The sequence below is a fragment of the Gaeumannomyces tritici genome, assembly GCF_000145635.1.
Source record: "Gaeumannomyces tritici R3-111a-1 unplaced genomic scaffold supercont2.6, whole genome shotgun sequence".
NCBI lineage: Eukaryota > Fungi > Ascomycota > Sordariomycetes > Magnaporthales > Magnaporthaceae > Gaeumannomyces > Gaeumannomyces tritici.
In genome coordinates, this window is record NW_008804550.1 from 533,016 (window position 1) to 550,919 (window position 17,904).

At 59.3% G+C, this 17,904-nt stretch overlaps 8 protein-coding genes across 8 annotated transcripts; 4 read left to right on the top strand and 4 right to left on the bottom strand.

Moving 5' to 3' along the window:
• Positions 1-162: 162 nt before the first annotated feature.
• On the bottom strand, positions 163-1,183 carry GGTG_10526 (hypothetical protein; the record flags this gene model as incomplete). Its single annotated transcript, XM_009228400.1, has 3 exons — positions 163-282; positions 546-577; positions 721-1,183. 3 exons carry the CDS (start codon positions 1,181-1,183, stop codon positions 163-165), a joined length of 615 nt encoding a protein of 204 aa, XP_009226664.1.
• Positions 854-3,409, top strand: GGTG_10527 (hypothetical protein). The gene is made up of 3 exons (XM_009228401.1): positions 854-1,989; positions 2,072-2,269; positions 2,346-3,409. The coding sequence occupies exons 1-3, from the start codon at positions 1,464-1,466 to the stop codon at positions 3,188-3,190; spliced, it is 1,569 nt and encodes a 522-aa protein (XP_009226665.1). The 5' UTR covers positions 854-1,463; the 3' UTR covers positions 3,191-3,409.
• Positions 3,410-3,593: 184 nt separating this feature from the next.
• On the top strand, positions 3,594-4,426 carry GGTG_10528 (hypothetical protein). The gene is made up of 2 exons (XM_009228402.1): positions 3,594-3,695; positions 3,755-4,426. Exon 2 carries the CDS (start codon positions 3,793-3,795, stop codon positions 4,189-4,191), a length of 399 nt encoding a protein of 132 aa, XP_009226666.1. The 5' UTR covers positions 3,594-3,695; positions 3,755-3,792; the 3' UTR covers positions 4,192-4,426.
• A 421-nt stretch (positions 4,427-4,847) lies between these two features.
• GGTG_10529 (hypothetical protein) lies at positions 4,848-9,382 on the top strand. The gene is made up of 8 exons (XM_009228403.1): positions 4,848-6,009; positions 6,084-6,267; positions 6,340-6,455; positions 6,541-6,970; positions 7,055-7,284; positions 7,355-8,113; positions 8,223-8,319; positions 8,417-9,382. The coding sequence occupies exons 1-8, from the start codon at positions 5,116-5,118 to the stop codon at positions 8,911-8,913; spliced, it is 3,207 nt and encodes a 1,068-aa protein (XP_009226667.1). The 5' UTR covers positions 4,848-5,115; the 3' UTR covers positions 8,914-9,382.
• Positions 9,383-9,888: 506 nt separating this feature from the next.
• Positions 9,889-12,172, top strand: GGTG_10530 (hypothetical protein). The gene is made up of 2 exons (XM_009228404.1): positions 9,889-10,615; positions 10,693-12,172. The coding sequence occupies exons 1-2, from the start codon at positions 9,970-9,972 to the stop codon at positions 11,817-11,819; spliced, it is 1,773 nt and encodes a 590-aa protein (XP_009226668.1). The 5' UTR covers positions 9,889-9,969; the 3' UTR covers positions 11,820-12,172.
• Positions 12,173-12,268: 96 nt separating this feature from the next.
• GGTG_10531 (hypothetical protein) lies at positions 12,269-12,493 on the bottom strand (the record flags this gene model as incomplete). Its single annotated transcript, XM_009228405.1, has 1 exon — positions 12,269-12,493. One exon carries the CDS (start codon positions 12,491-12,493, stop codon positions 12,269-12,271), a length of 225 nt encoding a protein of 74 aa, XP_009226669.1.
• A 599-nt stretch (positions 12,494-13,092) lies between these two features.
• On the bottom strand, positions 13,093-14,518 carry GGTG_10532 (hypothetical protein; the record flags this gene model as incomplete). Its single annotated transcript, XM_009228406.1, has 2 exons — positions 13,093-13,844; positions 13,942-14,518. 2 exons carry the CDS (start codon positions 14,516-14,518, stop codon positions 13,093-13,095), a joined length of 1,329 nt encoding a protein of 442 aa, XP_009226670.1.
• An 807-nt stretch (positions 14,519-15,325) lies between these two features.
• On the bottom strand, positions 15,326-16,933 carry GGTG_10533 (hypothetical protein). The gene has a single exon (XM_009228407.1). The coding sequence runs from the start codon at positions 16,779-16,781 to the stop codon at positions 15,471-15,473; it is 1,311 nt and encodes a 436-aa protein (XP_009226671.1). The 5' UTR covers positions 16,782-16,933; the 3' UTR covers positions 15,326-15,470.
• Positions 16,934-17,904: the final 971 nt, after the last annotated feature.

Below are 17,904 nucleotides of genomic sequence, written 5' to 3' on the forward strand. Positions count from 1 at the left end.
GGCCTCGGAGGTGTCGACCATCGGTTCCTATGTCTGGGGAACCCGTCCCGCGAGTGCACCGTGCGCGGGAACTCCCGACGGGACGGCGGTTATGCGGTACCTAGATTCCCTGATGTAGTTGCACCCAAATCGAGTTGGGTGGGAGCTGTCGGTGTTACTCGCCTAAATCTTGTTCTTGGGCGCGTGAAATGTGACAAACCGCCGTTCCATCTGATCCCGGAAACAAGCCTTGTGACGATTGCCACCTCGGAGCTTCTTTTCTCTAGCAGAGCCGTGAACAATCTGTCAGTCATTTGATCTGTCAGTCAGTTGTGGCGGCTCTGACCAAAGCCACGTGCAACGCGCTTCACTTCACAAGCGCCCACGTGCGTTCCTCAATTGCCCAGCCTTGACAAGATGCTGCAAGAGTCAGTGGGCAACAGCAAAGACCAAGGCAGCAAGCGCCCCGCTTTTTTCCCCGGCATCCATGGGGGAATCAAGAGAATCAGCCGGCCGAACTTTCCGAAAAAGCGGCGCTGGATGCGCACGGAATGTGTACACAGTACGAGTCCTCCTGGGTCCTGGGTCCTGGGTGGAGCTGTGTGGATGTGTGGGGCGGTAAGTAGCCGGCTACTGATCTCCCTCGAGGTTCCTCTCAAGCCTTTTGGATGGTCAAACAGTAATCGCTCCAGGCAAAAAAAAGACAATGCGATAGTTGTCCAACCCAACCAATCGACAAACCAACAACACTGGAGGGAGAGCACCCCGACGGCGTCTGTGGTGTGCAATCAGTCCCGCAGGGGGCGAAATTGCACAGCCTCTTTGGGGCAGTCTTCTCCACCTTCTCCACCTGCGGCTGAGGTTGCGGGCTGATCTCGGCCATGGCATGCCCGCCATCTCTAGCCCCAGCTCCTGCTGTTGGCCGGCGGCAGCCCTTTATTGGCTTGGCGCTGTCCACCAGCCAAGGGACTAGAGCTGCGAGGTCGGGCCTAACGCGTGCACACGGCCTGGACGGGGCGGCGGGAGGCGCTCCTAGCCCTCTGCCCAGGCCCTTGGACGGGGCAGTCTCACCATCAGGCCTTGCGATCCCCTGCTCGCCAATCTCCTCCCCACTCAGGGCCCAGCCCGTCGTTGGTGTGGTTTTGTCTGCGTTCCGTTCTTTTCCTTCTTCGCTGTTGCTCTTTTCCATCTCGCACCTGTCCATCGAGTGTGCAGTCTTGAGTTGCCGGCGGCAGACTGCTTCGTGATAGCGCTTCTGCCCGACAGCCACAGCGACGGGCTTTGCGACCACCAGGCTCCCGAACACAACCCAGCTTCAATCGAGACCTCGCGGGCAAATTGCGGTGGGCCGCCCGGAATCGGTGCAAGGTTCGGACGGGGGACAGACAAATTAACCCGAGACCTTGACACGACCACGTCTCAGCTCTCGGGCCAGAAGATCCTGGGGAACGGTGTATCGGGCTCTCCCTGCGTTGCATTCCGAGATGCTCGCCCCGCTGCAAAGGCTGCTGCTCGCCAGCGCGGCCGCCGCCGGCCTTGTGCGGGCCGCCGGCGCGGATTCCACCCCCTCCCTTGTCGACGACGCCGAGGTGGGCGAGGGCTTCATCAGGTTCCCCGTACACGCCTCGCGAAGCCGGTCACCCCTCGACGACGACGAGGGCGGCGGCAACAGCAGCGCGACGCGGCGGCGCGACGTGACCGAGGTGCTGCTGAGGGCCAGGCAGGCCGAGGTGGCGCTCGACAACCTGCAAGACGGGACCATCTACTCGATCAATCTCGGGATCGGGACGCCGGCGCAGCGTGTCGAGGTCATCATCGACACGGGGTCGTCTGAGCTGTGGGTCAACCCGGACTGCACGCGCTCCAGCAGCAGGCGGTTCTGTGACCAATTCCCCAAGTACACCACGTCGCGGAGCTCGACGGTGAAGGACGCGTCCTCGACAGGGTTCATCCAGTATGGCAAGGGCAACGTGACGTTGCGCTACATTGCCGATACCATAACTATTGGGTGTAGGTCCTTTGGCGTATTGCGATCGGTCACCTTTGGTGTCGTTACGGCTCGTCTGTACCCGGTACTAACTTTTTTTTGTAGCCGGAACCAAGATTCGGGATCAAATATTTGGCTTTGCGACCTCGAGCTACGACATCCCCATGGGGATTCTCGGTCTCAGCCCTAAACTGGGGTCTCGGTCGGTCGACTATCCCTTCGTGCTGGACAGCCTAGCTAAGCAGGGCCAGATCAAGAGTCGGGCCTTCAGCTTGGACCTGAGGAGCGTTGACAGCCCCAGCGGTATGTCGTACTTGTATAACTGTGGTCCAATACGCAATTTTGAGGCACGAAGCTTATTCATCCTTTGTCTGCACAGGCGCGGTCATCTTTGGCGGTGTCGACACCACCAAGTTTATCGGCAGCCTTGCCAAACTCCCGATCCTTCGGCCATCTGACACGCCTCGCGGCGCGGACCGGTACTACGTTTACATGACGTCGCTGACCGTCACGGCTGCCGACGGCAAGTCGACCAATGCCTTCCTGTCCGCATCCACTTCCAGCGGCGAGCCTGTCTTCCTGGACAGCGGCGGCACGCTCTCGAGGCTGCCGGCGGCCATGTTCCGCGCCATTGGCGAAAGCTTCCCGGGGGCGCGCTACGACCGGGCCACGGGCTTCTACGTCGTCAGCTGCAGCGTGCGCGATACGAGCGGCACCGTCGACTTTGGCTTCGGCACCGGCAGCAGCGCCAAGCGCATCCGCGTCTCGTTCGCCGACTTCATCTGGCGCGCCTCGGGCGTCACGTGCGTCCTGGGCGTCCTGCCCATCGAGTCGGACCGCGGCGAGTCCGTGCTGGGCGCGAGCTTTTTGAGGGCCGCGTATGTTGTTTACGACCAGGACAACCGCAACATCCACCTCGCCCAGGCCGCCAACTGCGGGTCACAGGGCATCTCGTCCATCGGGACCGGCACCGACGCCGTGCCGTCCGCGACGGGCCGCTGCACCGCCACGCCCACCAGGGGAGGGTCCAAGCCGACGCTGTCGGGCGACGGCGAGGGCTGCACCAACTGCGACGGGAGCGGCATGTTCACCACCACCGTCCCAGGGCGGCCCGGGGCGACCGGTAGCTCGAGCAAGAACAACGCGGCCGGCAGAGCCAATGAGGGTCTCGGTGGAGTTATGGTTGCGTCGGGCTTGGCGCTGCTGTTTGTGTGCATGTCGTGATCTTGTGGCGTCGTGGAATTTTGAGCTTTTGGACATTCCCATTTTACATCTCGGGCTTGTTATGATCTGGGCATAGCCATTAATCACAGCATATAAACGCAGCACATGTATTTCACTTTGCTATCATGGTTGACCTATATACAGATGGAGTTAAGAGGCTAGCAGTATACCCTCAGAGGTGGAACGCACTACAGAAACACATTATTTGTTGCCGCTGCACCTGGAAGATGCATAAATACGTGATATCGCTTGGGCGAGACGCGACGCATCATGTGGACGGATATGGGATAGCCCGAAAATGACGCCTGCTGCCTGGAGTGGGTGCTTGTAGAACCTCGGATTCTGCTCGGATACTAGCACTACCTCCGACCTGCGGCTCGATGTTGGAATTCTTAAGCAGACGACGTGCGCGGCTGTGAGGCCTTGTTTTGACTTTGGCCACCCTCCCAACACGTGTAGTTGACATCTTGCCCACTCAATTTTTTTTTAAAAAAAATTCTCCCCAGTAAGACGGCCCGGTTCCTCCCTGCCTGAAGACCCGAACACTGATGCTCCGTCTCGCAGGCAGAACGACAAGGACCAACCATCCATCCATCCACACAATGTCGCCCCTCTCGCAATCCCCCCTTTTACTCTGGGCCGCCTACGCATTTGGCGGCATCCTCACCGGATTCGGCGTCAACGCGGCGGTGCGGCCGGCGCACGCCCTCAGCTTCTTCGGCCTCGCGCAACCGCCCCAGACGTCGGCGGACCGGCGCGCCTTCGACGCGCTGGTGGCCGTCTACGGGGCGCGCGACGTCTTCATGGGCGCCGCCGTCTTTGCCGCCGCCCGCAACGGCCACGCCTCCACGCTCGGCTGCCTGTTGCTCGGTATCGGCGCCGTCGCTGGAATCGACGGGCTCGTGTGTAGAGTACACGGCACGGGCGAGGAGTGGGGCCACTGGGGGTACGCACCCATGGTGGCTGCTACGGGGGCGCTGATGCTTGGGGTGTTGGATTGAGGGGGGAGTTGTACTGTGTGTGCCATTTGGTGGTGTGTAGGTTGGTGGTTGATTGATTGGGAAGGGGCGACAGGGGAGAGGGAAGGCTGCGAATCATCGCTTGCAAATCATGACCTACAGTGTTACCTTCCTTCCCGCCTTCAGCCCGAACCCACCCAGTCCATGAACCCAATCTCGTCTTCCGCTCCTATCGGCTTCGGGAGATGTGCTTCCTGCGAGTGACAGCCGTACCGGGGCTCCCGCGCTCCCCCACTCATTAGGGCCGGCCTGCAGCATTGGAAAGCCAGCCCGCCTGCCGACTACCAAAGCGGGCAACCCGACCTCCAGAAACCTGTCGGCGTCCAAGGGGGTATCCGATGCAGGTTGCTATACTGAATTCGTTCGGCCGCATCAAAGGCTCGGCGCTCTTGCACCCTGATATGGCCCTAGCCGTCTGCAGCTCGCTATGCTTGCTGTATGATAGGTATGCTGAGTCCGTCCCCGAAAATGTGGCTGATTTACGTCGAGGCCCTATTAGAGCGCATCTATCTAGCCTCTATGTTTGGCCGGACGTGCAGCGCCTAGCTCCGACTCTGGCCTCATGATCCCGGGCCCTTTCAGCCAAGCGCTGAGGTCGGCTGCACAACCCCGCTCGAATCCTCGCAGGGATCGAGGTAAGGCTACGCCGAGGTCGGGCTGCGAGAATCGGGATCGCTGACGAGCTGGTGAGCTTCACACCACCCTTTCGCTAAGCGCCGCCCCCAATTCTCCCCCCTGGTCAGCATACGGACGCCACTGTAACACGCATACCGCAGACCCGGAGATGAAAGGGTGTGTTGTGACAATGCGGCAGAACATAAGATCGCCAGGCCGCCCGACGTTTTTCTCGCGCCCACCCTCGTTCTTCAAGCACCACATCGGAATTTGGTAATCCCAGAAGTAGCCATGGCCACACAAAGCCCCCTCCACCACTCCCGCCAGCCGCCACCTCCCACGCCCGGCGAAAACAACGCACGAGGCGACGGAGAGCCGCTTTTGGACTTCGGATACATTGACACTCAGTATTCGAACCAGGAAGGAAAAGATAACCCAGTCCAGTATGGCCAGCAGCCCTGGCGCTACGTGGACGACGTCAGCTACCCGGGCGATGTTGCCAACGCCTACCTCAGTATCAGGTTCGGCAGGCGTGAAGAGTTCATGAGAAATCTGGAGGAACCGAACAGGACGAAGGTCAAGCGTGAGATAGATCGCATCAACAAGACCCTGGGACGGTTCCAGACGTACACGGACAAGCAAGCTATGTTTGAGGAACTCAAGACGGCTCGTGAGGAGTGGAGGAGCGAGGTCAATGCAACCCTGTCAGAGCGCCGTAACGACGTGGAGAAGAAGCACACACAACCAGGACAGCAGCCGGAGAGGCGAGACAGATACCGAGAGAGATACCGCGCGCTTCTGGGAAGGCTGGAGAGCCAAGCAAGATGCCAGCCGGGGGGAGACGCCATGACGCCAGAGCCCATTGTCGCATCCGGAGGTATCCTTGGCCCAGAAACCCCAGGAGCAACAGAAACTACAGAAGCCCCAAAAACCCCGGAACCTCTGGGACCCGACTGCGGCTTCAAGGCTAGAGTCATGTACTTCAAGCAGCCGTCCGGCCCTGATGGCGACATGTGGGAGGGCTTTGCCTCGCCCCACGCCTGGTACAAGGGTGGTAAATTCCCTCACCAGAAGATATCTGCACAGAAACTTCTGGACAAGGACGAGGGAAATCCATTGACCAAACGCGAGGACAAGTGCTTGCGCTGGTTCCACTTCCCAGTAAACAACATGAGTTGGGTCGAGGTAGGTCTCTCCTCGGTGATGAGAGTGGGTTTTCGGGGTACCTACTAATAGAAAACGTCTTGAAACACCTCTAGAAAGCCATGGCGAGATATTACGGGGAGGAGGATCTTGTCTGCAGAATCAAGCCCCACAGCGAGATGTCGGAGGCCGAAAGGCTGCTATGCCGCGAATTTTGGCGTGGGCAACTACATGGGAGTGGCGAGAAGGCACCAATCCATGCAAGACACATGCGATCCAGGTTCTTCCTAATCCCTCGGAGTAGGCTCAAACATGCCTCGGACTGTCTTTCCCTCGACCTGTCTGCTGACCACGCGTCATTGATGTCCTCAGAGCCATCTACGGCTGCAGCGCCGTCCGCACAAGACACAGGCGGGAACAAAGCACCCCAGACATCGTCTCATGCTACCGGCACCAGCCAGAAGACCAAGGAAAATATTGCATTGTTTGTAGGTATCCTGTCCGTCGTTCCTTGAAGGAGCGAGCGGGCGGCCGGCAGGACCCAAACACCGTCATGACGTTAACACAATATAGATACCGTATCTCCACTGGGAAGCCAATGGCAGACGGAGGCAGATGGTCCAAGCCATCAACAACGCAAACGGAATCCCCGAGGCCAAGCAAAAGGCAATCGAGAGGAAGACTCTCGATCGAGTCGTCGAGAAGACCAGGCCGCGGGAAATCAGAACCAAGCTTGGGAAATATCTTTTGCGGCTGGCTCGAGCAGCCGAATCTATTGACAGCGAGATGGACGAGAAGCTGCTCAAGGGGAACTTATATAATGATCCACCGCTTCACGCCCGCCGCACGCTGGACCAATACCACTTTCCCACGATCGAGGACACGTCGGTGCGTGACATGGATCAAGTCGTCTTCCGCGAGACCTGGGATAGGAGGGGGTCATACGGTCGGAGCACCCGCGTCGTCATGGTCGACCAGCTATGGCTGTGGATTCTTGATGATAGTATGTTCCAGAAAGGCACACCGAGGTGGTGACTGTTTTATTTGCACACGGCAGGCTGCTGACCAGACCCTCTGCCGATCCTAGACACCATCATTACCTCTTTTCCTCGCCGATGGGGGAGAAACAAGCCGGACCCATCGGGAGTGCACAAGTGCCTCAGGGACCGCCTGGCGAACAGCTCGACAATCAACTCCATCTACCATCTGGCGTTGATGATAATCGATCAGTGTTCGAATGTGTTTTTCGACCGCACCAAGCCCCTAGACCAGCGGCCCGAGGTTATTGATATTTTTAACTCGGCTATCGGAAACGTCGTGAGTACCCCTCATTTACAATACCCTCCCCCAGCGTCTGGGCCCCCTGAAATCTGACGCCGGCGTGCAGACAGACTTAACCTCCATCGCATACGACTCGTTTTGGTTCAACGCGTCGGTTTCCCGGGGGGAGGTCTTCACGTCGGGCCTGAGGCCGGCGTCCTCGTCCGACACGCAGCGCAAGAGCAAGAAACCTGACCAGCAGCGCGAGAGCAAGAAAACCAACCTGTGGTATCTCGACACCAGTGCAGCAGGGGCCGTGATGCGCGAAAGCAAGAAAACCAGCCAGCGGTATCTCGACATCAACCCAGCAGGGATCCTTTTGCGTGAGGGCCGCGACATCGCCGAGGAGCTCAAGATCATGCACCGTATCTTTTCTCAGCAGTGGCAGGTCGTCAAGGATTTTCGGCGCTACCTTGGCCAGCTCGCCAGGTGCAGGCGAGGAGGGGAAAAGGAGACGCTGAGGCTGCTGTTCGGGATACTTGGAGCCTTGAGTCGGGAGGAGGCCGACGGCGATGGCGGCCTTGCAAGCTCCATGCCGCACATGCAGTCAGCGAGATGGGACGAAAGCAACGCCGATCCGGGCCCGTGGCTCGAAACTACCCTGCAGGAGGCTGATATGCTGCGGGAGAGCATCGAGAGCAGGCAGGCTGAGATCCAGGACCTCGAAGACTCGGCCCGCCGGACGTGTCTTCAGATCGAGAGCTTACTATCCCTCAAGCAACAGCAGGCGAGTATAGTCGAGGCCAAGGCCGCGCTCGAGAGTGCGAGCGAGACTGTGAAGCAAGGGCGATCCATCATGGCCTTTACCATCGTCACCATCTTCTTTGTAAGGATTCCCGGGTCTCTATCCACCCCGGATGTCCCTGTGGGGAATACCACCAGAAAGCGCGGCAGGGCGTATCATGCTAACGAATGTCCACTGTGCGAACCAACAGCTGCCTCTCGGCTTCTTTGCGGGCTTCTTCGGCATGAACAACCAGCTCAGTACCGGCAATGAGTGGATGACACTTGGCGAGCAGATCAAGTACATGTGTAGGTTTTCTTGGCATCGGAGCTCTCGGCATCCGCTTTATCTCGGACGGTGCTAACACAGGTCCAATAATTTTCCTAAATGCCATTCAACGAAAAGTCGCGCTGTCCGCCGCCGTCATCACCATCTCCGTCTTGATTGCGTTCAACGCCTGGGTACGTGCCGTATTAATATGCGTGGTCCGCATCCCGCTCCTCATGCTGGCTCAGTGGATGGGGTTCTGGGTGTTCTGGGATTCCTATGGGGCTGGCCTGGAGAAAAAAGCCAGCATGTGGGTTGGCAAGCTCCAGAGAGAGAGGGTGCGGAAAAAGGAGGCCAGAGCGAAGAAGGCCGAAGAAAAAGAAGCCGAGATCAGAGAGAAGGATGCGAAGACAATGGAGGCGGCTGCGGCCCGTGCCGCGCTCTCCGCCCCGGGGCGAGAGCACAGCAATGTAGGAAACGCGGGGCTGGTGGGGAGGCTTAATGGGAGCTCTACCGCGACGGGCGGGTCTGCGGACGTCGAAAGCGGCCGGCGAAGCGAACCTGGTTCGTCGGCAGCCGGCTGGTTCTCGTTGCGATCTAGGGGCACGAGGGGGGCGGGATGGGGTGGGAAATAACCGGGTTTGAAGGAGGCACTGCTCTGCAACAAGTCTTGATTCTGGAGTTGTCCCAAGGCCCGAGCTGGATGCTACAGTAGATAATACAGCTCAGCCTTGGTCCGAACCAGAAACCTCTGGATCCTTTGTTCAGGCTTGAGCTGCAAGCTCCCCCGCCCTGGCTTGGCTTGGCGCTTAAGCAGTGTGCAGTCCGGGCTCGGGGATCCGTACCCGGGGGCTTTCTTGGCGCCCCTACCTGCGACCGCCAGGTTGGCGCACCGCGAGCGCAAGTGCGCGACGCCCGAGGACTCGGTAGATTTGAGCGGGAGCTTCTCGTTGCGCAGAACGTGGACACCTGTTTGCCACCACTACGGCGGCGCCGGGGGGGACGGGACGTCGCGCTCTACGACTGTGTAGCCTGCCTTACGCAGGCTGTCAACGCTCTACTACAGCGCCCGGCTGGAGCTGGTGCAGCCCAGCCCCGCTGGGCCACGCTCTCTGTGCTGCTGCTTCTTGCATGCCGATAGGTCAAAGGGTAGGTGGACTTGGGTCTGGACTTTTCATCCGTGTTTCCTGGACAGGCATATCGCAACGCCAAATCAACAGTGATTCTTGCCGGCACACGCGGCTACAGAGCCTTCGCCGGCGGCAACGCTGGGCAGCGCGTAGCCACATACTGCACTCTACCTCTTACATCACTCCTGGCGCTTCTGCCGCCCTCCAATCGCCCGACCCGGATACGCCGGGGCAGCTGCAGTTAACCGCGCGCGTTCCGCCACCGTGGCTCGGCTGTTGGGGGCGGCCGTGATTGGGCCTGGTGCGTTCGGAGGGCCTGGGTTTAGCGCCGTGTCGATGGACACGACTTTTCTGCGAGGTTGGTGATATTGGGGCCGCTCCAAGGCCTCCCATTCTGCTCCTGGGCTGAGTTTCAAGTTCCGATCCCACTCGCAAAATTCTTGACCGACCGATAAATATTGCAGATAAAGCCCACAAAGTTTCATCTCCTCGAGAGCATTGCTTTGGCCGCTCCTGCGTTGTAACCTTAGCTTCAAGCTCTACGGTACTGACCCAGCAAAGATGAACCGCAGCCCTGAATACGATAGCCCGCTCGACTCGCCCCTGATGAAGTCGAGCGCCGTGAGGGCAAAATCCCACAAGGAACACGGTAGCGGCGACAGCGAGTCCGCCCAGTCGAGAAGGCGCAAGCAGCCCTGGCCATGGTGGTGGGAGACGCTGGCCATCGCGGCCAGCGTCCTGTGCACAGCGGGCATCGTCGCCGTCCTCGCGCGCATGAACGGCCGCCCCCTGGCGAACTGGGACTTTATCCTCGGCCTGCCCGCGACCATTGCCGTCTTCAGCACGGCGGCCAAGTCGCTGGCCGTTGTTGCCCTCACCGCCAGCATCGGCCAGTCCAAGTGGCTGCACTTCCGCGCCGCGCCGCGCCCGCTGCGCGACCTCGACCGCTTCGACGAGGCGAGCCGCGGGCCCATGGGCAGCCTGAAGCTGGTGGGCGCCGGGCCGTGGGGCCTGGCCACCATCGGGGCCCTGGCGACGGTGCTGGCGCTGGGGTTCGACGTCTTTGTCCAGCAGCTGGTGCGGCTGGAGACCAGGGACGTCCCCTTTGACGACGCAAGGGCTGTGCTCGGCCTTTCTCATGACTACATCACCGGTGCCAAGATTCCCGCGGGCCTTGACCTTTCATCCGCCAAGTCCAGGATCGAAGGTTAGTCCTTAAACCCACAACCATGCCATGTAGAACCATGCCATGTTCCGCCTTTGTTCACAAGTTCAAATACACAGGTTCGACTGTCGATGTCTCGATGCAGGGGGCTATCTACCGTGGCCTCTTTGGTCTTGACTCTCCGACTCTCTCCAGGTGCCCTGGTTCCTGCTCCTGGGATGGCCCACACGTCTCTCTGGGCTTCATGAGCACCTGCTACAACGTCACGGAAGCAGCCCTCGATTCTATCGATCGTTCCATATTCACAAACTGGACCACCTCGGTCGATAACCTAAGTCTTGTCACCCCTGGCGGTGTCAACATGGCTGTCGGGTTTTCGCCGACATCCTGGCAAACCGTCATCAGCGTCAATTCAACCACTCTCCTGAAAGATTCTCGCTGGTACAGCGAACGGTCATCTACACGGCCTGTGCCGCCTCTGAAACCCGAGCGGCCCGACATTGTTAGGGTGGCAATGTTGAGAACGGCTAGCGATCGAACCAATTACATTGTCAACCCGGATCAAATGGAAATTATCGAATGCGACATCAGTCTGGCAGCGCGAAGGTTCTCAAATGTCACCGTCTCGGGCGGCGTGCTCTTAATTGGGGCTGAGGAGAACATCCTGATGACGCCGGGCGACCCCACATTTGTTCGCGGCCACGGGTACATCACTACCATGCTCAACCAGACCCACCTGCCCGTCCTCCGAATCAACGTCGCCGACATATTTGCCATCAGCGAGTTTTTCCTCTCGCCACGTTTCGTCGGCAGCTTCTACGACGGACTCTCACTCACAACCCAACTCGGCGCCCCGACTGGCGTCGGGTCCGCTTTCAAATCCGGGAATATGACGCAGATAGTGCACAACATGACGCGGAGCATGTCTGATCAGCTGCGCTCGACCTTCAACGTGACCGCGCCCGGGAGGACGATCCGTCAGGTCGCCTTTGTCCAGGTGCAGTGGGTGTGGCTGGTGCTTCCGCTGGCCGTCCAGCTGGCCAGCGCATTGCTGTTGGGTTTGGTTCTGGCGAGGACGGCGGCGTGGAGGGACTTGCAGCCGTGGAAATCCTCAAGCGTTGCCGTCCTTCTCCACCGGGTTTCGGATTATGGTCAGCCTGGAGGAGCAGCGACCCTGCAGCCGGAGGTCCAGGACATGGGAGAGTTGAAGAGGAGAGCAGCGTCTATAAAGGCAAGGCTGGGATGAGTTTCTAGTTGGCGTGTTCCTTGCTAGTGCCGAAGGGGCTGCTGAATGACGGTTTCCACCTGCTCGCCCTCGGGCCATCTTTACGAACCCATGATTTCCCCTGTCGATCGGGACACCGTCTCGGTTAGCAAGACAAACTGAAGATAACGGCCCCACGCGGCATGAGCCGTACATGGCGACATGATCTGGCCGTAGGCCCCACATGCCCGCGAAGGTCCAGGCAGTAAGAGTTTTGGAAGATGCTTCACGCCAATGTCCACATATCTATTCTTGATCAGGCTTTGTCTCGGCGGCCAACTAGACAGTGAGGAGCGGCGCGGGAGGGGCTTGATCTGCCTGGTCTTCATCAAGAGGCCATACTGGAATGTATTAGCGGGCCGCCTTCGCCTGCCAGTTCTGGGATTCCGATTTGCCAAGAAACGCAAGCCTTAGCGGCTGAATGCGGGGTGTCAGCCTTGGAGGTGGAGATATGTAACGGCGGCGATGCTCTGCCACGTCCTTGCAGGAGGAGGCGCCAGATCGGATGTGCCGACTATTATGCAGATCAGGGGCAAGTTTTCGAGGTCACCGCTCTTTGCCGACTGCACCTGCAGCGGCGGCCCGTTGGGGGCGGTTAGGGTCTTTGCAGCCCCGATCTGACGTGTAGTTGATCTGCCATGCTGTAGACCTGTCATGCAGACAACGAGCGTTCCTTGGCGACGGCGTCCCTCGAGATGCTGTCCTTGGGCCAGCAGGGCATTTATCCCGAGTATAAAAACCCATCATGGCCCGCGACGGAATCGGCTTGTTTTCCCCCATCTCTCCAAGGCACTCCAGAGCACTCGCAGTCAAATCCCCGACGATCCTCTCTCTCTCTCTTGCCTTCCTCGTCTCCCACTCCTCTCTCCGGCCAAAACAACAACCCACCCCACCCTCAACCCCGCCAATATGCTTTTCTCCGCCATCCTCGCCGGCCTCCTCTCAACCTCGACCGCCCACGCCGGTGCAGGTGTGCAGCGGCCAGGGCAGGTGGCTCGACAGCGCCCGCTGCAGGGCCGGCTGCTGCACCGCCTGGTGCACCTGCTAGAGGGGATTTTGCCTGCTGCTGCTTACAACATGGCCATGCCTTCTCGGGCAAGCTTTACAAGAGCCGGTCTTTCCAAGAGAATTCCCAGGACAGCACACCGGGACACGGCCTTTTGGGCAGTTTTGGGGTCATGAGCCCAAGGTAAATCCAGGCTTCATGAGAGGATGATTTGGGCAGATCCGGGGTACTGATTTAGGCAAAGGCGTCCTAGGATATAAAAGGTAGATAATCCGTCCAAGCCACGGTCTGGTAAGCTCCTACAGGCATTGAAAACAGCGTGTAAAAGGAAAGGAAAATGATGATTGCCCGCGCGAAGACGTAGCAAACGCTCAACCCTACTGTAGTCCCTATCCAACACGCTTGCGCCACACTCTTAATCCAGGTAATCCAGCTAAGGTCCAGAATGTCGACGTGCCAACGACTGATGCCCAAAATGATACACAAGATAAAAATGGGGGTCGCCGAGGTCGCCACGGCGCATACCCTCCACATAGTCTTGACGAGGTCCGACCCAAAATCCCAGCGCCAAGCGATCACATGAACACCCCCGAAAGTGGCTGCGATGAGGTGGAAGACGTAAGGGGCCAGGTGTGATGTGATTCCAAATACGATACTGAAGGCATGATCACCGACTATTAGCTCGGCTCGTTTGTAACAGCTCGTGCCCGATGGCTCGGGGCCCCCGCAGAGCTGGGTGACGTGCGCAACGTCCTGTGGCTTGTGCCACCAGAAGCCGTACATGGCCGCGGCGGCCAGGACGTAGGCCGCGGTAGACAGCTCGAGCGGGGAGATGGGCAGGCCCTGGTTCGTGCGGGCGATGCAGTCGAGGACGAGGTAGAGGGCCTGGGCGATGGCAACCACTTTGGTTAGGTGGTCCGACTTTACGAGGCCCTGGATGTCCGACTCGCTCTTGAGGTGGACGGCGCGTTTCTCGCTGGCGCATTGGTTGAGGAATCGGCCTGGTTGAACATCATGTTAGTGATAATAAACCGGGAAAAAAAGAAAGAAAAAAAGCTTCCAAGCGAGCGCGGGAGAGTGTATGGAACCACAGCTTACAGTACGATTCGACGCTTTCCAACCTCGCTCTCTTCATCCGGGGCCCGCCGCTCTCGTCATTGTCAAGCGTAACATGCACGAAGCCCCCCATGCGGGCATAAAATGCGTGACTTAGGGTGAGCTCGCTATTCCTAGGCTGTGAATCGGGAGGGTTATGCCAGCACTCCCCGCACCTACGTAGCTCGTCCCTCTCACGCGACCATTTGGCGAAATCCGGTGCTAGCTTTTTGGCGTCGGCCAAATCCTTGCGTGCCTGTTGGAGCTCGAAGGCCGCAACCCCGGCGACGAATTCCGGCGCGATGATGATGATGGCCATCCATTTGACCTTGCGGAGGAGCCGGCGGAGAGCCGGCCTCTCGGGCCAGTAGGGAATCGCCCCCCACAACTTATGCCAGCCGGCTTCGAGCTCGTCCTCGTGCGGGATGTTGAGGTGCAGGCATTTGTAGGAGCAGATGAGAAGCACCGTGAGGCAACTCCAGATGATGTTGATTGTGCCGCGCCCTCGTGGCGGCGGCACCCAGCCGACATGGCCCGAGACCTGGCCGCCCGCGAGGGAGGATGAGGTGTTGGTGGACATGATGCTGGACGTGGTGTTGTTGTTGTTGCTGCTGGTGCTTTGGGTGGGGTGAAGGGGTCGTCTATTGATGGGATGGGGATGGAACCAAGGACGTCCGTCTCAGCTAGGTAGGGGAGCAGCAGCTTCCGATATATGTATTGAGCCGTGGACACTTGGGCAAACGGAACTTCCCGTCCTTTTCCCCCTTCCTCTTTGGCCCTCGCCCGAGGGATATGGTGGGCGGCACACAAAGCCTGCCTTCCATCTGTCGTCTACGCTCCCGACGCAGCCTGCGGCTGATGGTACAGGCCCCAAAGAGCAGGACAGGGCCTGTAAAAGAGGCGAAGCATTCAGCTGAAAGCCTCATGTACGCGATCCCTGCAAGCCGCCGACTTGCGCTACTACGTGGCGCGCTCGGGTAGGCTGCTTTCGATTACATAGTAACTGGGCGGGGAAAGGCTGCGGCATTGATGCCCAGTTTGGAGGTGTCGCCCATGTATAGGCAACGTAGCATCCATCGTAGCCAAAACAGAGGGTTATTACCATGACGGCTTGGCTGAGCTTTCACACCAGCGCAGGGCGTAGTGCGCACTCTCTCGAATGATAATTGCAGAACGGCACCCCTCCATTCATTGCACCACACCAGCACATGAAGAGGACAGAAAGTACGAACACTCCCGTCAAACATCGCCCTCGCTTCTCAACCATCCCCTTTCTGGCTAGCTGGACGGCTTAAGGCTCCGCTAGCCCTGCCCGCGGCTGGTTTTGGGCGATATTGGGGTCCACCCGCTCCAAAGTGCGACAATGTCAAGGCAAGGAACTCACGGCGGGCTGTTCGCATTGAGAAGGAGATGAGAGTTTACAGCAATCAAGATTTTTGGGTATCTGAAGAGGTGGATTATGGGAGTAGAGACGTAAACAGTACAGTAAGAAGTAAGTAAGAGAAAAAGAAAAAAAAAGAAGCCAGAAAGACCTAAAGGTTAAGGCCTTTCTTGCGGCAGTCCTCCACGATCCCGCCCCTTCGACCAGGGAACGAGTCGCAAACGGGCAAGTTGAACAGGCATGGCGTGTTCCTGTCGATGGGGATGGCCTGGTCGGCGAAGGGGTTGAAGAGCTGCTTGCTGCCGTTTTCGTCGAAGCACTTTGCGACGCCGAGCATGTACTGCTCCTTCTGGATGCCGTACTTGCTCGCCATCTTCTTGGCGATGTCGGTGGCGGCAAAGGCCTTCTCGCCGTCGGCGCGCAGGAGCAGGTTCTGCGTGAAGCGGCCGTCGGCGTCGGGCCCCGTGCACATCTCGACGGCCTCGTCCTGGCGGACCTCGCACTCGTCGAGCCCCTTGACGCGGCTGAGGAAGACCCTCTGCGACGTCAGGGCCAGGCCGACGGCGTAGACGGTCAGGGCGTCGAGCACGCGGCCCGACACGTCCCCCTCGGTCACGTTCTGGCGCACGCCCAGGAACTCGCCGCCGGCCAGGACCGTGGCGAGCCCCGCGGCCTTGTCGGCGATGGGGGCGTTGAGGGTGGCCGAGAGCCCGGCGGAGACGGAGGCCTGGTAGGTCTTGACGACGTCGCCCAGCGAGGCGGCGATGCCGCTCCAGCTAAGGAACTTGTCGGGCTGCGCGGGCGGCTTGGTGAGGCCAGAGATGAACTTGATGGCCTGCGAGCCGCCCGAGACGACGGCCTTGATGTCGCCCGTGATGGGGATGGCGCCCAGGATGGTGGCAAACATGCTGAGGATGTTGTTGAGCGGCGTCACGTCGTCGCGCGGCTGGGTGATGAAGTCGTTCGAGATGGCGGGCAGCTGCAGGCTTAGGATGCTGGCGGCGAAGGTGATGGCCGTGTTGAGCGAGTTCATGTAGCTGTTCCAGTTCTGCGTCGCCACCAGGATGTACCACGACGGCAGCTCCACGGGCGTGCACGGCTGGCCGGCGTTGCAGAAGCTGTCGAGGCCACAAAAAAAGTTGGGCGCACCAAAGGTGCCGGCCAGCTCCTGTACCGTGTTGGAGGTGCCCTTGACCTTGGCCGCCGCCGCGGTCAGGGCATCGTTGAGCTTCAGCTTAGTCCAGGTGTCCTGCGTGAGGGGCTCCGACGTGCAGGCGGCGGTGGCGTTGAGGGGCGGCTGGTTGGACGGGTTCTTGGAGGGCGGCGCCTGGTTGGGGGCCTGGGTGGCTTTCGGGGTCGGGGCCCGGGCCCGGGCCTTGGAAGCCTGGGGCTGGGGCAGGGCCAGGCCGGGGGCCCAGAGCGACCCGAGGGCCAGGAAGGTGAAGAGGCCTTGGAGATGCATGGTTGGTTGCAAGAAAACAAAAGGAGTGGCTTTAAGGAGAGAACGGAACTGAGGAAGCCAGTCCCAACAGAAAGAAGGAAAAGAAAAGAAAAGAGATGGAACTCGAAGAGAAAAGCCCTCGGGGTCGGAACAGGTAGAAAAGCCGGTGGTGGTGAGGACCTCCTTCTTTCCCACCAGCCCGAGCAGTCGGGCCCGCGACTCTTATATCCATCTGATGGTCGGCCGGCTCCTCGGTTTGTGCCTGGCGCTTCGACAAGCGCCAATGCCCGTGCTCGCTCAGGGGCAGATCTGCGCAGCTCCCGTCGGGAAGCCAGGCCACCACCACCCCTGGCCTGCAAGGGTGGGCGGTGTCACCCCTTGGCATCGCTTCGACCATGACGAACAAGTCTTTTCCCGATAGGGTTTGCTGGGGTTGGGTGCGCTTGCCGAGCGGGATGACGGTTTCACAGCACCAACATTCATGCCCCTTGGCACCTTTCCAGAGTGGGGGAGGCGGATCATTGTGGAGGCTCTTGTGGAGGGCCCTCGACAGCCGGCGAGTCACGCCCAAGCTTCTGATACAGGGCAGCCGTCTTTCTTTGTATTTATAGAGTTGCATAAAGCGGCCGGCGAAACAAGCGCATTTCCCTCCTGTGGGCGCGCGGGATATGCATGAATCGCTCTAGACGGCATCTGAAGTCAAACACACTGCCTCGCCGAGTGGTGGGTGAGGCTGCAGCTTGTCAAGCGGCTTCGCCTAGGGCAAGCGGTGTTCCTAGCAACTTGGGCAAAGCCGACTTACACATGGAAAATGGTTTCTCGGCGATCCCGTCGTATCAGATGCGTCGTCGCATTGGACGCTGCGATCACGGCTTGGATGGAACCCCGAGACGGATGCCATCTGGTCTACCATCTCTCCGTGCAACTCTTCAGGCTCGGCAGGGGACGAGGTGGGCCTGGCGAGACTAGCACCAACCTCCAAAAAAAATCCGCACACGCTATATTTTTCCCCACCCAAACTCTATAGAAAAAAAACATCAAGAGAAAATCAATTCAATTGATTGCAATGCCTCGTTATCATAACACACGCCTCGGATCCTCTCAAAAATTACAAAGGGTGAAGGGAAAATGACTGCCCATTAAA

Bases quoted from the DNA above. Each gene is read 5' to 3' on its own strand.
- GGTG_10530 (XM_009228404.1), top strand. From the start codon at position 9,970: ATGAACCGCAGCCCTGAATACGATAGCCCGCTCGACTCGCCCCTGATG. The intron at 10,616-10,692 runs GTTAGTCCTTAA...TCAAATACACAG, and splicing joins CGCCAAGTCCAGGATCGAAG to GTTCGACTGTCGATGTCTCG.
- GGTG_10528 (XM_009228402.1), top strand. From the start codon at position 3,793: ATGTCGCCCCTCTCGCAATCCCCCCTTTTACTCTGGGCCGCCTACGCA.
- GGTG_10529 (XM_009228403.1), top strand. From the start codon at position 5,116: ATGGCCACACAAAGCCCCCTCCACCACTCCCGCCAGCCGCCACCTCCC. The intron at 6,010-6,083 runs GTAGGTCTCTCC...AAACACCTCTAG, and splicing joins ACAACATGAGTTGGGTCGAG to AAAGCCATGGCGAGATATTA. The intron at 6,971-7,054 runs GTATGTTCCAGA...TGCCGATCCTAG, and splicing joins GCTGTGGATTCTTGATGATA to ACACCATCATTACCTCTTTT.
- GGTG_10527 (XM_009228401.1), top strand. From the start codon at position 1,464: ATGCTCGCCCCGCTGCAAAGGCTGCTGCTCGCCAGCGCGGCCGCCGCC. The intron at 1,990-2,071 runs GTAGGTCCTTTG...TTTTTTTTGTAG, and splicing joins CGATACCATAACTATTGGGT to CCGGAACCAAGATTCGGGAT. The intron at 2,270-2,345 runs GTATGTCGTACT...TTGTCTGCACAG, and splicing joins GAGCGTTGACAGCCCCAGCG to GCGCGGTCATCTTTGGCGGT.
- GGTG_10533 (XM_009228407.1), bottom strand. From the start codon at position 16,781: ATGCATCTCCAAGGCCTCTTCACCTTCCTGGCCCTCGGGTCGCTCTGG.